General features: G+C 46.3%; 1 protein-coding gene across 9 annotated transcripts in view; it reads right to left on the reverse strand.

Moving 5' to 3' along the window:
- Window positions 1–7,033: 7,033 nt before the first annotated feature.
- Window positions 7,034–16,125, reverse strand: part of RALGAPB (Ral GTPase activating protein non-catalytic subunit beta) — a 112,580-nt gene continuing 103,488 nt past the window's right edge. For all 9 annotated transcript variants that reach the window (XM_075011357.1, XM_075011356.1, XM_075011353.1 and 6 more), the window contains 4 exons: window positions 15,387–15,495; window positions 15,082–15,160; window positions 14,238–14,386; window positions 7,034–11,784 (listed from right to left, as the gene is read on the reverse strand). In XM_075011357.1, coding sequence (XP_074867458.1) covers window positions 11,591–11,784; window positions 14,238–14,386; window positions 15,082–15,160; window positions 15,387–15,495 — 531 coding nt within the window. In that variant the 3' untranslated portion in view covers window positions 7,034–11,590. The remainder of the gene's footprint in view (window positions 11,785–14,237; window positions 14,387–15,081; window positions 15,161–15,386; window positions 15,496–16,125) is intronic.

Consider the following 16,125-nt stretch of genomic DNA (forward strand, 5'->3'; position numbering starts at 1 on the left):
GTGCCATAAGTGCACAGTCGTCAGCAAAAAGGGTTTCAAGGATGAGCCTCTCAAAGTGTCTTGATTTTAGCATTCAGACAACGAAGGCTAGAGAGACTGGGACTTTTCAGTCTAGAAAAGAGGAGATTGAGGGGCTATATGATAGAGGTATATAAAATCATGAATGGTGTGGAGAAAGTGAATATTGGAAAGTTATTTACTTGTTCCCATAATATAAGAACTAGAGGACACCAAATGAAATTAATGGGTAGTAGGTTCAAAACTAATAAAAGAAAATTTTTCTTCACACAGCGCACAGTCAACCTGTGGAACTCCTTGCCAGAGGAGGCTGTGAAGGCCAGCACTCTAACAGAGTTTAAAATAGAGCTTGATAAATTTGTGGAGGTTAGGTCCATAAATGGCTATTAGCCAAGAGTAAAGTATGGTGCCCCTAGCCTGTAGTCAAAGGCTGGAAACAGATGGCAGGAGACAAATCGCTTGATCATTGTCTTCGGTTCACCTCCTCTGGGGCACCTGGCACTGGCCACTGTCGGCAGACAGGATACTGGGCTGGATGGACCTTTGGTCTGACCCAGTATGGCTGTTCTTATGTTCTAAAAGTGAACCATCCAGTCTGTTTTTTATGTAGACTCCATGGTCCAGGTCCCTAACTGCGTGACTGAGGACGCACATGAAAGAGAGGTTGAACAACACTGGGGCCAGCCCGCATCCTTGCTTCACACCATCGAACATCTCAAATGGATCTGAGGACTTGTCATTTGAAAGAACAAAGCCAGTCATGTCATCGTGGAACAGGCGTATGAGGCTAACGAATCTTCTTGGGCAGCTAAGTTTTGACAGGATAATCCACAGGGCTTCTCTGTTGACAGTGTCAAATGGCTTGGTCAGGTCTATAAAGACAGCATACAGATCCAAGTTCTGCTCTATGCACTTTTCCTGGACCTGACAAACAGCAAAGATCATGTCAATGATGCTGCGGCCTGTGCAAAAACCACACTGTACCTCTGGTAGGTTCTAGTTATCAACACACACAACACACAGCAGTGGAAAAGCAGCGCACAGTGTCCCTGACACAAAGATATGGCCAGGCCACTTCAGAACACATACCCTCTTCCTCCTGCCCTTCCAAGACTTGATCACTGCCATAGGCACTCTGCCCCACAGAACATACTCTGGGCTCCTCCTCCTGCTCCCTAGTGGTGCCATCCTTCTTCCAATGCCATCCACTAGCTGCTGCCAGGCGTATTGGGAGGGACGTTGTGGAGAGGGGGTGGAGGTGGTGGGGCTGAAGGTGGGGGTTTGCGGCATGTTTGGAGGAGTTTTTTGGGGCAGCATGTTGGGGGTGGTAAATCAGCAAGTGACTCGCTCCCTGTCGCTCATTCCTAGACCTGATAAACAGAAGGGAGGGACACCCTTCCGGGTTAAGGGCCATTTATCTAGCTCGTATGAGCCCTGTTAAAATCCTGGCCTCAACACCAGACTGGGAGTTCCACAGTTGACAAAGCATTTTGTGAAGAACTACTTCCTTTCATTTGTGTTAAATCTGCTACTTATTAATGTCATTTGGTTACCCCCCTAGTTCTTGTGCTATGGGAAGGAGTAAATAACTTTTTCTTATTCACTTTCTCCAGATTTGTCATGATTTTAGCTTCCTCCGTCATATCCCCCCTTAGTCATCTCTTTTCCAAGCTGAAAAGTCCCACTCCTGTTAATCTTTCCTCAAATGGCAGCTGTTCCATATCCCTAACCATTTTTGTTACCCCTTTTTTAACTTTTTCCAATACCAAGATCTCTCTTCTGAGATGAGGTAATCACGTCTGCACAGCATTCAAAATGGGGCCATACCATGGCTTTATATAGAGGCTATATGATATATTGTGTTTTATTATATACCCTTTCTTAATTGTTTTCAACATTCTGTTTGCTCTTCTGACTGCTGCTGCACATTGAGTGATGTTTTCCAAGACTTATCCACAACTCCATGATCTCTCCCTCTCTCAAGTGGTAACGGCTAATTTAGACCCCATCAGTTTACAGGTATAGTTAGGATTATGTTTTCCAATGCACATTACTTTGCATTCATCAACATTAAATTCATCTGCCATATTGTTGCCCATTCTCTCAGTTTCATGAGATCCTTTTGAAGCTCTTCCCAGTCTGCTGTGGCCTTAATTATCTTGAGTAAATTTGTATCACCCCCAAATTTTGACAACTCACTGTTCACCCCTTTCTCCAGATCATTTGTGAACAGAACTGACTCAGTCCAGACTCCTGGGGACAGGTACTAGGTACCTCTCTCTGGTCTGAAAACTGACCATTTTGGACACAGTGAGCCCCCTCCCACCTCTGTCCTGCTTAAATAGACTGTAACCTACGAGCATGAACATTCCTGTAGCGTGATTCAGCCTATTCGGTTTCAGTAATATCACTGAAGTTGGTTTCTATTTATGGTCATAGCTGATTCGCTCCAGGTCCTTTTGTTGTTAACCAGGCTCCCAGCACTGGCGTACCAGCAACTGAAGAATTTCTTCGGTCTTTGCCCTTCGGTCCCTTGAGTGATTTTCTTGCTTTTGTGCTTGGTGCTCATATCTTCCCTCTTTTGACCCTCCTCTGCTGCTATTGGTTTAACTCCCTCCTGGCTACTGTAGTCAACCTGTCCCCCGAGAGATGGGGACCCTTTTACTGGGGTTCAGATGCTCCAAACTATACAGCCTCCTCCCCCTAAGAAGCTGGACCAACGTGCCACAAAACCCAACCCCTACCCCATACACAACTTACCAAGCCAGCTGGGCACGCTCAGGCTTTCTGCCTTTGTCAGCCTTTTAGTGCTGAACTGGCAGCATCCTGGAGACGGCCACGTAGAGACTCTTCTTTGTCAGCTCACTGCCGAGTTCCCGGACATCCCGACCTGCGAAGGACGCCCCGGTGCAGAGCGATGAGCGCTTTGTGAGCCGTCCCCAACAGGTCCCATACCCGTGGAGTCAGGAGCCAACCCAGGCATTGAGTGACGGCTCAGGTGGGGGCTCTGGGAAGGGGCCATGCGGCCCTGTGGTCAGCCTGTCCCTCAGAGACCTGCTGAGACTTCTGAGGACGGCCTCTCCAACCAGGACACGGCTACCTCAGATGGCAACAGGAATGGACACAGGAAGCAGAAAGCACCCAGAGTGGTGCCACCAGTCCTGCTTTCACCCCTGTGCTGAGCAATGGGCTGCTCTCCTCCTGGCCCCCCGCATCCTGTCAGCAATGGGCCGATCTGCTCCCACCCCCCATCCTGTCAGCAATGGGCTGCTCTCCTCCTGGCCCCCACATCCTGTCAGCAATGGGCCACTCTGCTCCCACCCCCTATCCTGTGAGCAATGGGCTGCTCTCCTCCTGGCCCCCTCATCCTGTCAGCAATGGGCCACTCTGCTCCCACCCGCCAGCCTGTGGGCAATGGGCCAATGTGCTCCCACCCCCCATCCTGTGAGCAATGGGCCGCTCTGCTCCCACCCGCCATCCTGTGAGCAATGAGCCGCTCTGCTCCCACCCGCCATCCTGTGAGCAATGGGCCACTCTGCTTCTGGCCCCCCCATCCTGTGAGCAATGGGCCGATCTGCTTCTGGCCCCCCCATCCTGTGAGCAATGGGTCGCTCTGCTCCCTGCCCTGCCCCACATTCCCCCCTCCAGCCATTGATGTCAATGGGAATGAGGTGCTAGTACCTGTGGGGTGGGGGCTTCAGCGTCTCCTGACCTTGCGTCGCTTTCCCACGTGCTGAGAGCCGAGGGTGGGACCTGCGTTCAGGACTCTGCCAGCTGGGTTGAAGGTGCTGCTGGAGACTGGCGCGGCCGAGGCCAGGGCTGTCCATGCCTTGGCCGGCCCTGCCAGCAAAGAGCGCGGTCACTGAGCAGGCAGCCGCGCAAAGCAAAGCAGCCCTAAGTCGAAGTGCTGCTCAGGCCAATTAGCGCAGGATTATCAAAGGGAAACAACAGCCCCTCCCCCGACTCAGCTCCAGGGTTTGTGCCCTAAGGAGGCGGGGGCGGACGGCCCTGGCTGTAAGGCTGAGGCACAGAGCCATGGGACTAAGCCACTGGCTTCTGACACATCCCATGGCTGGGGTCCATGGCTGCCCTAAGCCACGCCTTTGGAGGGCACATGTCCAGGCCAGAGCAGGGAGCAGCTAGGCCAGAGCTGTCGGAAAGCCTGGCTGAAGAAGGGGGCTGAGAGGAGGGCACGCAGGCCCTTGGTCTGCCCTACAAGCACCTGCCCAAGGACCCTGTCACCGTACAGAAGTGGCGCTGCAGAGAAGGGGGTTGTTCTGTGGCGCTCATGTGTGGCTGGTGCCAGAGAAAACAGCTGGCCATGGGGCCAAGATCAGGCTAGGACATGGCTGAAGAGGGTCTCTCCAGAGGCATAGAACTCCTTAGCCGCTTCCTCAGAGGGACTTTGCCTTGGGATGCTGCTGGCCTGCGTCTCTCCTTCACCCGGGGGGGAAATCTTTAAGGGACCAGCTGCCATGCACCTCTGAGCAGAAAGCAGTGAGGGCAAGTTCAGCATAGCCAGCCCCACGTTAGCACTGGGCTCAGAGCTTTGGCCTCAAATGAGGGGTAAAGCAAACACAGCAGCTTCAGCAGAAGCTTCTACAAAGTGAAACCTCTTGCCTGACTCACCCGTGTCAGCCTGAGCGGGATGTGCCACTTCACTTTGTCACCAAGCGTGATTCATGCCCTTCTTGTGCAACACTTCAGCTGATTGTTCCTTCTTCTACGCCGCTGAGAGCTGGCGAATGAGGAGGGTAGACAGAGGCATCTCCAGGGCAGATGAGTGGGTCTTTAGTGCAGCCTGTATCTAAAAGCTTGGAGCACTTTTTCAGTACAAGACAAAATCTTGGTCACTGGGCCTCATTCCCCCTGGTATGAACCTTGCCCCTGTGCTTGCAGCTGTAACATTGCCAGATCCTGGCCAGGGAGTAGCACCAGCACTGCGGCATAGAAGTGCCTTTGGTTCACTAGTCAGCTTGCACTAGTGCAATGCCAGTGACTGTGAGCCAGGCTTCAGAGGCAGTCTTCCCAGCTGTTCCTTCCCATGGTGGGATGTCGCACCAGGGCATAGCCCGCTGGCAGCTTCCAGGGAACCAACCCTAGCTGTGGTGCTGTGCCTAGTGTCTGAATGGTGCTGCTTGCTGTGCTAGCCCTCTGCACCGGATCACAGGCTGCAGTGCTGCTGTATCTTCAGTGAAAGATTAACAGCCCCTTCTGCCGAGGCAGGCACGAGTCATAGGAAGGGGGTGATGGAAGACGGGCAGCGTCAACTCAATACTAGATTTACAGCTGCTGTTCTTGTTTGTATCCTGCAAGATTTATTAGTACCAGGTTTATAACCATTGGCTGCAAGGTCCTTTCCAGAACGATGCTGCCACATAATACAGCAGTTTTGCAGCTGCATCCTAGTTCACTGGCTTGGTGCCAAACAGTCTAGCTCTATTACTCAGCAGAGTATTAATAAAACGATGGTGAGGCTAACAGTTAGCTGCAGCTCTTTGGAGCTGTGCTTACCGCCAGCGGATGGTTCTCATTAGCTGAGCAGCAGCTAGTAGATGCCGAATGAGAGAGGTGGACACAGCTGTGCACAACAGGCAGTGCCCAGCACAACCGCCAGGCCATGCTCATAAAGCAGCTTTGGTTTACAGCTAACGGGGGAAACCCCATGCATCACACTTTCCCCAAGAGCTGATGCCCAAACCATTACATGTGGTCACCTCAGTTCAGCTCTGGGAGTTCCTGAGTCTCAGTGATGGAGACCGGCTGGCACCAGCCAAACTGGAGCCTGAGCTGCTCTCCCTGCCTGGGCACAGGTCCCACCAGCTTTCAGAGTGCTTCAGTAAGCTCAATGGAGACATGTTTGCTTATAGAATGAGGGTCCACTAGCCACTCCCTCAGCTGGAGACCTGAAGCAAGTAGGAGTAAAGAGGTTATTTCCCCTCTACATCTGGCCTTGATGCAACTGCCACTGGAATCCTGTCTCCAGTTCACTGCCAGATTCAAGAAGGATCTTAATAAATGTCGATGGGTTCAGAGGAGACCCAGAGGTGATTAAAGGACTAGAAGACCTGCCTGACAGTGATAGACTCTGGGAGCTCAACGTTTAAGGGGTGACTTGACTACAGTGTAAGTATCTAAAAGGGGAACAAATCTCTGACAATGGGCCATTCAGTATCCCAGAGCAACGTGTAACGAGATCCAGTGGCTGGAAGTTGAAACTAGACAAATTCAGACTGGAAATAAGGCATTATTTTTCATAGTTGACAGTAATTAACTGCAGGACAATTTACCAAGAGCCATGATGGATTTATCCCCATGGACAATTTGTAAATTAAGATTGGGTGTGCCTCTTTAAGATATGTCAAAGATATTATTTTGAGGAAATTCTCTGGTTTGAGATCTTCAGGAGGTCAGACTAGATGGCCATATGGTCCCTTCTATCCTTGGAAGCCGTGTATCTAGACCAGAATCCACAGGAGAAATTTGAGGCAGAGAGGATTTGCATGGAGTAACTCTACCGTTCAGTGCCTTAAGGCAGAACAATGGATGTACCACCTGCTTGGCTGATGGTCCCATGGTCATTCAGCAGGAATGCAGTATCCGGAGGTATGTTCCTTTGACTGACTCGAATTGGTTCAAGGAACAAGGCTTTTTAGGTTGTGGCAGGTCATGGAGCCAGGCTGGACCTTAGGCTAAGTCAGTGGGTCTGGAATTAGTTGCAGGCTCATAAGCAGTCACCTTCCTGAAATGCAGTTCAGGCAGCGGTGCAAGGAGGATAAATTACGGTAGGTTTGTGAGGCACTACACCTCCCTAGATTGTGACCTGAAGGATCTTCACTTACAGACAGGTCTGTGCACTGTACCTCAGCTACGCTACAGAGCAGCTATTCTGGCACCTCCATTAGTTAATGCTGATTCAGGCATGTCACCAAGGAAAGGGATTAGAGTATGATGGGTGAATGCAATGGCTTGGACGAAAGTGTGCTGACAAACTGAACACCACATAGGTACTAGATAAGAATTTCTTTAAAATTTATTGGATAATTGTGTTACATTCAATATTTGATGTGTTTCTTCGGGACAAAGAATTGGCATAAATACATACAAGCCTTTGTGCCATCCCTAAACAAATAAGAGATAAAGTACTAGAGACAAGGGAACATAGTTCACATCTTCATATGTACAGTTTGCCTTTACTTTACAACTTAGAGCCAGTAATATTTACAGAAAAATACAATAGGAACAAAAAGATCATATCTTGGCAACATACAGAAGTTCACACAAAGTGTACATAATTTTAAGCACATGATGCCTGGCAATGTCATTCCAAACCACGCCTGCTAACACCCAGCATGGAAACAGTACATGCCTGGTTCTTTCTATACGTATCAACCTTTAAAGTGTGATCGCTGAGTTGTGTCTAACTTTTTTCTCACCATTAAAAATCCAATCTAGCTTTGTTATCCTTCTGAACTAACCATCCAGAACACTGAATGAGAGAAATGAACAACTACCAGGGGTAAAGCCAGTCATTTGATTAGTTAGGCTACAACTGGCTACGTTTGCTTTCTACAATTTCTCTGAAGATGACATCCACAGAAGTATCTAAATTTTCACAGATTTCCCCATTCATTTGCTGCAAATTGTAATACCTTTTTGAGTATTTTGTAAAACCATACCTTATACTCTTTAAATGAAACTTAAGGTACTAGAATTATTGCAACTCTACTACAGAAATGCTAATGAAATGACAATATGTTACCTTCTCTCAAATCCTACTGACAATAAACTGTTAAAGGAGTCGCATCAGTTAAAATATGTTTTCAGGCTATAAAGAGGAGACTGTGTAAATAGAAACCTGGGTAATATTTGTAACCCAAATATTGTAGTGCTGTGCTGGTGCCCGAGACTAGACGGAAAATAAACTAGACACAAGTGGAACAGGCAATTTGTTATCTAGCAAGAAAGAAATGCATTAAGTGACATCAGAGAATTGTGTGTGTGGGGTGGAGGGAAGCGGGGGGCTTAGGTTTCAGTTGTAATAATGTATGGTGGTGTTAGATGTGTGCAAGGAAATAGGGATTTTTAATCCGACAGCTTTCATTTAAACATGACCAAGTCAACTCTTGTATGGGGTTTAATACGTTCGGGTAAAAGCTCTGGGTGGTATGTTCGCTCCACTGAGGAGTTGTTAAGCATTAGTGTAATCACTATAGTTTTATGCTGGACAGTGTCTCCCCAGAAGTTGTACCCATCTCACTTTTTCAGACACACAAAAAACCCACCAATGGTCATTCAAAACAGTCACGTGGTACATGTTAAACAGCCACTTGTAAAACCACATTAAGGCTGTGTGCCCTATTCTCCAGGCTCTAGATAAATACAGCAGTGATGGGAAACCCTCAGGATGAGTGCCTTCCTGTTCAGAAAAAACTTCACACTTGTGTCTGAGTTGAACTTAGAGACTCAGAAGTAAACCTTGAAATGGGTCTTCATCCAAAAGCAGATCTTAAAATGTGAAGACTATTTGGCTATCACAGAAACACCCATGGTCCTCTCAATACAGATGTCTCCGTGTTTCAGACACTTTTCTTCAGGCCCGGATAGCTGACAGACAGAGGCCTTTTGCTGTCTATTAATCTACATGTGAACTAATAGTTTTACCTATAATATCCATACACTGGTCAAACATAATGGTGATTTGTCTTTGAAAAAATTACTGATAGTGTGCAGACATTTGACTGCTTGACATGTTTATTATACTATTTCTATTTACATGCGCCAGTCATGCCATTTAATCAGTGAATTAAATGTGTTTGGTCAGGTCAAACAGGTATATAAGATTGTGTGTAAATTTAGTGCTCATGCACTGAGAAAAACACCGTCCAGAGCTTAGTATGGTGTTCCAGATACTCTACAAGCTTCCCTCTACAGCTCTAACACTGCACTTCCCGTTCAGCCTGCAGCAACCTTTTGATCTCTGAATCCTGGGCATGGTGTAAACAAGGACCAGCAATCACACAAACATTTGCAGCGTTTCTCTGTGGCCCTATGTTTCGCTTCTGAGCCACCTGGATTAGAACCCAGATTCCCAGGGCAGACTGACTGGCATGCTAGCCCAGTCAGGAGCGCACCCTATCACCCAACCTCACCATTGTGACATCTTCACAAATCCTCTCTTTCCTTTTTTTTAAAAGGTACTTTCTTTGTAAAAGACCAAATGCAAAATATTCTTCTTACATTAGTATTGGGTAATGAAACGCTTTCCTTAAAAAAAGGGTTTGAAGTCAGAACTGTTGCAAAAAGTAACTTCTGAAAATATCAAAGTTACATAAACTTCAAACCTGTTGTAATACCCATTGAAAGTCTTCAGAAGTCTTTTCATAATAAAATGTGTAGGGTCTGCCAACTTCCTTGTTACAGAAACCATTTCTGCTGCTCTATTACAGTAGAACAGACCACACATTACCCCATCCTCTGACACACAACAATTTATAATTGCAGTGAAAACTAAATTTTTTCAGGTGGAGGAATCCTGAAAGTTCAGAAAAGTATAATGCATCATATTGCAGTGAACTTTAGAATTTCAAACACTATATTTCTAAATATGACCTCTGCCTCCCAACTTGTCCCTCAGGGTAAGTCTGTGCATTAAAATACTTGTGATATGTGAAGGCAGATGCCTGGAAAGGGGCTGCATGTCATGAGGCCAGGAAAAGGAAAGTTCAATCCGAAGAGGGTGCAGAGATGAAAACAGGCACATATTGTCACAGAATGCAAAACCCACATTTCATGCTACAGACCTGTTTTAGTAAAATATGCATATTTAACTGTCTGTTTATGATAAAGAAAAGGGAAGCCAATGTGTTGTGGAGAAAATGTTTGACCTGTGCTCACTAAAATGAGGGAAGAGAGGAGCTTAGAGCCTTACTAACCCTGACCTTGCTGGAAAAGGCAGCTGGCCACTGTGATCAATCATGAGGAAAGGAAATCACTTTCCAAACAGCAGCCACTGCTGGAGATGAGCAAGCTAAAAGCACGGCGTCTTTATAATATTTTATGCTGAATTATGTGCCAGTTGTGCAACAGTCACCACAAACATCCAAGAGTGGAGAAGAAAACAGATCCAGCAAGGTGAGTGTTCTTTCAGGCACAGTTTAACAGTTTGAGGAGCAGTCTGACACCTGCACAAATATCAAAGAGTTAAACATTCTCTGACATGCAAGCCCCAAACTCTCTTCTCTCGTTTCAGCAAAAGTAAAGCAAATGTTCTGGATAACACTCAGGAACACGGTTACTGGTAACAGTCCTTAACAGTGTCTGCAGACAGCCATTTCTGATCTGATAGTAAGCAAGCAGGCAATTTAACCCTATTAACAGGCTGGTTAGTTAGCAGCATAAAACCAAAACTGTATTAAAAGTGAGTGAAATTTTGCAACAAACCTTAATGCCTTAGCTTTGTTTATACACAGCTACTTGCTTATCTAGTAGAAAAATTCTTGAAAGTAAGGTAACCTCAGGGCTTCTGTGTATAACTTGTGTAAGTGCTAATATTCATAAAACTCAGTCATGCCGAATGCCAGCAGTAATTCTGGAATTTATTGAGTGGGAAATACGGAATCACAGCTCTTCAGTTATGGATTTCATGACAAAATTTATGAACTTTTTTTTCCTCTTGTTACAGGAGTTGAATGGTCCTGGTCAAAGAAGCCTCTCCTTCAGTTTGGAGGCATTCTGAAGAACTTCTATCTAACACCCTACAGTGTGTGGTTAATGCTCTGGGATGGGGTTTCCCTTTCATAGTGGGTGTGAAGGGAAGATGACTGTTCTTTTCTCCTTGAGTGCATACGTGCACTCGGACACTTTGTATTTGCATGTGGGGCCAGGTATACTTATACTTCATTTCCCATACACTGGTGCAGAGCTGGATATCTATATTCAGAGTGTGCCCTTCTTGCCAGCTGAGATATTTATTTGTTTCTTCCTCTAGTTCGGTGAGAACGAAGGTTATGCTAAGAGATAATGTTTCGACCATCCAGGTGGACTGGTGTGGAATGCAGTGGCTGGCTGTGGGTGGGTGAGCAGGTGAGGTAAGTCAATACCCCAGTTACCATGTTCTGGATTTTATTTCTTGGAAGGGACTGGTCTCAGGATCACTTCTTGAACTGACCCTCCAGAAGTTGAGAGGAAACCCCAGTTGTTAGTTCCTGAACCCACAAATGGAACATGTAAATGTCTGTGAACACGGGAGGCTGTCAAAGCCACGTTCGAGCCTCTCGCAGACACACGTGCTATATTTCTTCTAACAAAATGGGAAAATATTTAAACAATGAAAATTGTAAAATTTCTGCCTCCTCTTGTGCAGGAGCCATGAAGTTGTGATCCAGGACATGGAGGCTTGAGAGCCCATTCATTCCTGATCCCTCCTGCCTGGGATCCACTGGGACACTTCTTTCCCCCAGAGCTTGGGGGGGATATCTTTTGCAGAGTGGTTTGGGCTTTTTGGTTGTCTAACTGCTTTTGTTACTGTAGCCACCAGACTCTGATCTAATTGTCCGGAAAGGATCTTGGTCTAGGGATTGCAGTTCTTGAGCCCAGCCTCCTGGAAAAGGGAGGTATAAAATTCAGGCTCCAGCTGCTTGTTTCTGTATTTATTGACAATGTCAGCTATTTTCTGTTTCCGGCGGACATGTGGAGGGTTGTACGAATCACTTTCCAGCCTCTTTCTCCGACAAATATTTATTACTGTTTGTCTCACTAAGAAACCTGAAAGATAAATTGGCATTAACTCTAAACAAACCAACAACCTCCCTCCTTCTCTGCTTCTCCCATTGAGAGGCCAGACATTTCAATTTGGGGTCTGTACCAGCTAGAGCCACATGGCATCTCCTTATTAAAAATCACAGCTTCCCATAAGCAAGAGGCCCCGTTATTTTAAAAGCAAATTTACAATGCAATGCTTTAGAGATGACCAGTGGGGTTCCTGGTCTGGCAGAAGCAGGGGCCGCAGGAAAGGCCGTAGCTGCCATTCCTTGACTAGCCAGAAGAGAGAGTCCTTCGTAAATGAGGTCTCAGCCACCCCTAGTGATGGAACATGCTGCTGCCCCACTCGCCCAGTCCAAAGGACTCAATGCACCACCTCAGCAGCATGTAGGCCCACCTCGGAGTAAGATAGAGAATGGTGATCCAGCCCAGCTCTCTTGCATGGGAGTGCAGAGAATGAAAGTACTCTAATGTGTAAAGCTTAATTCTGCTAAGGCCCCCTGACCCCAGAGGCCCAACAAAAGAGGGACTGACTACATTCTTCACTTTTGGGATTCTTTCACAATGGGGCGCCCCAGTGGGAGGAGAAGTGGGTTAACCGACTCTCACACCACCTGTGAGAGGTACACCGTGTGTACTTTTCTACTGCAGCTGTCCTTAGCTGTCCCAGGGACCAGATGGATTGCTGCCACCTGGGACTCATTAGAGCAGCCCCAGCATGTTCTAAAGCAGGCCTGGGCCTGGCAGAGAACCAGAGAGCCACAGCTCACTCCCTAACAGACCCTTCATGATGCAGCACCAAGCAGAGACTCAGCAAACACAGAATCAGACCCTTAACATCTAGTGCCTTCCAACTCTAAGGACTGGCCTACACACAAACTCACATCTCTTCAGCTACACCAGTTTTCTAAAACTCACTGAATTCCAGTGCAGGTTCGTGTGGAGTCCTGTCAATTCAGCTGAGGTTTGTGAGACTTTAGCCACTTCTATTCTGAAGCAGAGCCCACAAGCCAGTTTGTACTGAATACCAGTGTCCCTTTTAATTAACACCTTCATTACTTCAGTGCAAGCTGGTACATAGGTTCAGCCATAAAAAGTCACTGCAAACATAATTTCTCCTTACTGTTCCACTCCCTGGCTGTGTACAGAATGAGGCCTGCTGACTTTAAGACAGTCTGGTTTGCTCAGTCACATTCCCATTACAACTGCAAAGCGAACATAACTCAGACTGATCTTGATTCTAATCTGTTCTATGCAGCAGCAGAATTGTCTCTGAAATTACAGTTTCATTTGCACCAACTCACTGACAGACAACAGGATTGGGCAAGTATCAGCAGTGGCCTAATTTAACCTAGAGAACCTTTGTTACCAGTGAACTGAGCATATGGGACCTGAAGTAAGTGAAAACAATAAAACTAGCGTCCCAAATGGTTGTTTTCCCAGTAGAACTGTGCTTTATGATATGACTTTGAATACAAAGTCGGCTCATGTAATTCCCCTCACTCCTTTTTGTTGAAGTTGCATTAGTGCAGATATCTGTGAAGACAAAGTCAGGTATCCATCCAGGAGTACAGGAAAGAAAAGTGTTAAGAGTGTCTAGATATACAAGGCAACACTGAGTTGGATGTTATGTAGAGAGGGTTTTCCAACATCTGAACCTCAACAGCTTTCCCCTGCATTTTGGGACTGACTATCAGGGATGAACACAATGCCACAAAATACTCAGCAAGGGAGGATTTAATGCACGTTCTTTGGCAGCAGACATGTGTGTCTCAGGGACATCTACAGAGCTCACATAAGAAAACCTCACAGCCCAGGTTCCAGAAACTTGGACTCTAAGAACACTGGCACAGCCTGCACTTTGAAGCTGCAGACTGGACTGGAGCTGGAGTCTGAGGCTCAGAAGAAGTTTGGGTTCAGAGACCAAGCAGCAACTTCAGTTTGCACAGCTCTTTTAAGCATGCTAAGGCAAGCCCTGCTACCCACATCACCTGGACTGGGTGGCTCACTGTTGTGCAGACAGACTCGTAGATCTTAGGGAGTCACCAACATTATGCACTTGTTTCTCACCCGTGTCCTTTCCCCCACAACTTTATTCACTTGTCTGTCTCCCCCACTCCCTGCCCCGCCCCGCAATTCTGTGCGTCCCCCCCTTGGTTTGGTCACGTCGTCAGTGCAAACAATCGAGTGAAACTGATAAAAGTTTCCAAACCAGGAAGCATGGATAAAGTGCTTGTCAGTTCAAATTTACTGCTCCCTCTACAGAACTGCAGGCAAATTGCCTCGACTCATTTTGAGCCCTGGGGAAAACTCATCAGGTACTGCTGAGTCAAAAGCATCTCAAGCCAATTAAAAAGGATCCAATTCACATTTTAATATGGGCGAATCATGGAACAGTCTAATAGCAAAGGCACTATTAGGTTCCCATATACACCTGTCACAAAAACAGACCTTACCAAGAGCTCGCCTACTAACTATCATTCCATCCACCAGGGGGATGACCATGTTGAATTTGCCAGTAGCGCCTTGCACTTTTATCCTAAACAAGCCAGTGTTTAACGGGTGGATGAAAACCACAGGAACTTCTTTTTCAGGAGTGGTGGATCTAAGGAAACAAATGCTTGTGAAATCAGTAACACAGACACTATTTCATGGAAGCAGAAAGGAGACAATGTGCTTAGCAAGAGCAGACTCAGTAAGAGTTTGCAAAGAACACAAGCCCTTCCGTGTGAGATAGTCAGTCAGACTGTGCATCATAAGGCTGTCAGGCGTACTGCAATCTAGTCAGAGGTTAACAGAAAGGTGCATGTGGAACTGGCCAATAAGAAAGTCCACTGCCCATAGTCTGAACTGAGGGATGGGGCGGGGGGGGAGATCAACTCTAATAAAGCTTTTACAGATCTCCTTTCAGGGCAAGCTCATAAGTGCTACAGATACCAGCTTCAAGCCATATTATAAGTGAGTAAAATAGAGACTTAGAGGGTTCGGCGGCTGGTCTTCTCGCTCGAGAGAGAACCCCAAACTGTCTGATTCTTGGTCTCATGTTCTAATCCCTGCAATGGAGAAGTCCCTTCATCGGTGGCCAGTCAAAGACAAAAGCACAGACTGGAAACCACATGAAGAACTTCAATGCATCCTTCGGCACAAGGCTGCACTTTTGATGTCATTCCCATGCAGCTATTTTATGAAAACTGAAGTAGCTAACGTAGCCAGCCACGCAAGAAGTAGTCTGAAGCCTTGCATAAATAGTTGGTTGCAAAAAGTACTGAAATTATAATGAAAAGAAATTCAAAATCATACCTTAAGGAAGTGCTACTATTTGATGTAGTTTCTACACCAGTGCTGGTTTCAGAAACCAGATCAGAGAGGGGAAAGTTTTCTGGAACAAAAAGAGGTTTACATTATAGGTTATGTACTCACTTAAAAGTTTGGCCAGAAATCAAAACAACTAATATTATATCATTTACATGCAAACTATAGGGGTGAATCAGAGTCTACTGTTCACCTAAAAACAAAATTCTACTTAGTAAAATAGTTAACACAGAAGTCTGTTAGTGGCCCTGCTATTACATTAATTCATTATACCAAGCAAAAGTTCCACACACCTATATCATCATAACGTTCAACCCAGACCACGGACACCTTGGTTTCAGGTCCCATTGGTGGGATGGTCCGACCCTGAGGCAACTTCTTTGATCTGGAAGTAGGGCTGAGCTGTTTTGGAGAAGAGTACAGTGACATTTGTAAAATAAGGAAAGTTAAACATTGAAACAAGCAACAACTCTGTAATCACTGTTAAAGGACATTTCTTAGCATCAGAGAAACAAGAGGTGCCCAGCTCAAGAAGAACGTGTGACAGCCACAAGATGGAGCTGTCGGTGTTCAGGCTACAACTGTACTGTAGTTGTCAGCCACGCCTGAGCAAAGATGTGGGGCTCTCATACTTGGTTTATTCACACATATTTTTGCTGCTCGGGAGGGTAACACTGAACTCTGCTAAGGAACATCTCCATTTCCTTTGTTGCTACTGTCTGAGCTCAAAGAGTTGAGCTACCCCCATATGGACTGTGACACTCTCCTGTGCTACTACAATTATCCACCCCATTCCGAGCAGCCCACAAGCTACCATGACGCACTGCAAAAGGCAACTGCACATTGTATCTTTCTTGTCTCAAGGACTCTGGAGCAAACAAACTGAACTTTTTATTCTATTACAGGCTGTGTCACGAGCTTAAGTTACCCTCTTGTGCCCTCATTCACTCCACTGTAGAAAGACATTGCTCATAGTCGAAGGGAGACGAGAAGGTTTTAAAGTGCTTTAAAACCCCACAGTGAGAGCTGCTA

Source organism: Carettochelys insculpta, chromosome 17 (assembly GCF_033958435.1).
Source record: "Carettochelys insculpta isolate YL-2023 chromosome 17, ASM3395843v1, whole genome shotgun sequence".
In the NCBI taxonomy this organism is placed as follows: domain Eukaryota; kingdom Metazoa; phylum Chordata; order Testudines; family Carettochelyidae; genus Carettochelys; species Carettochelys insculpta.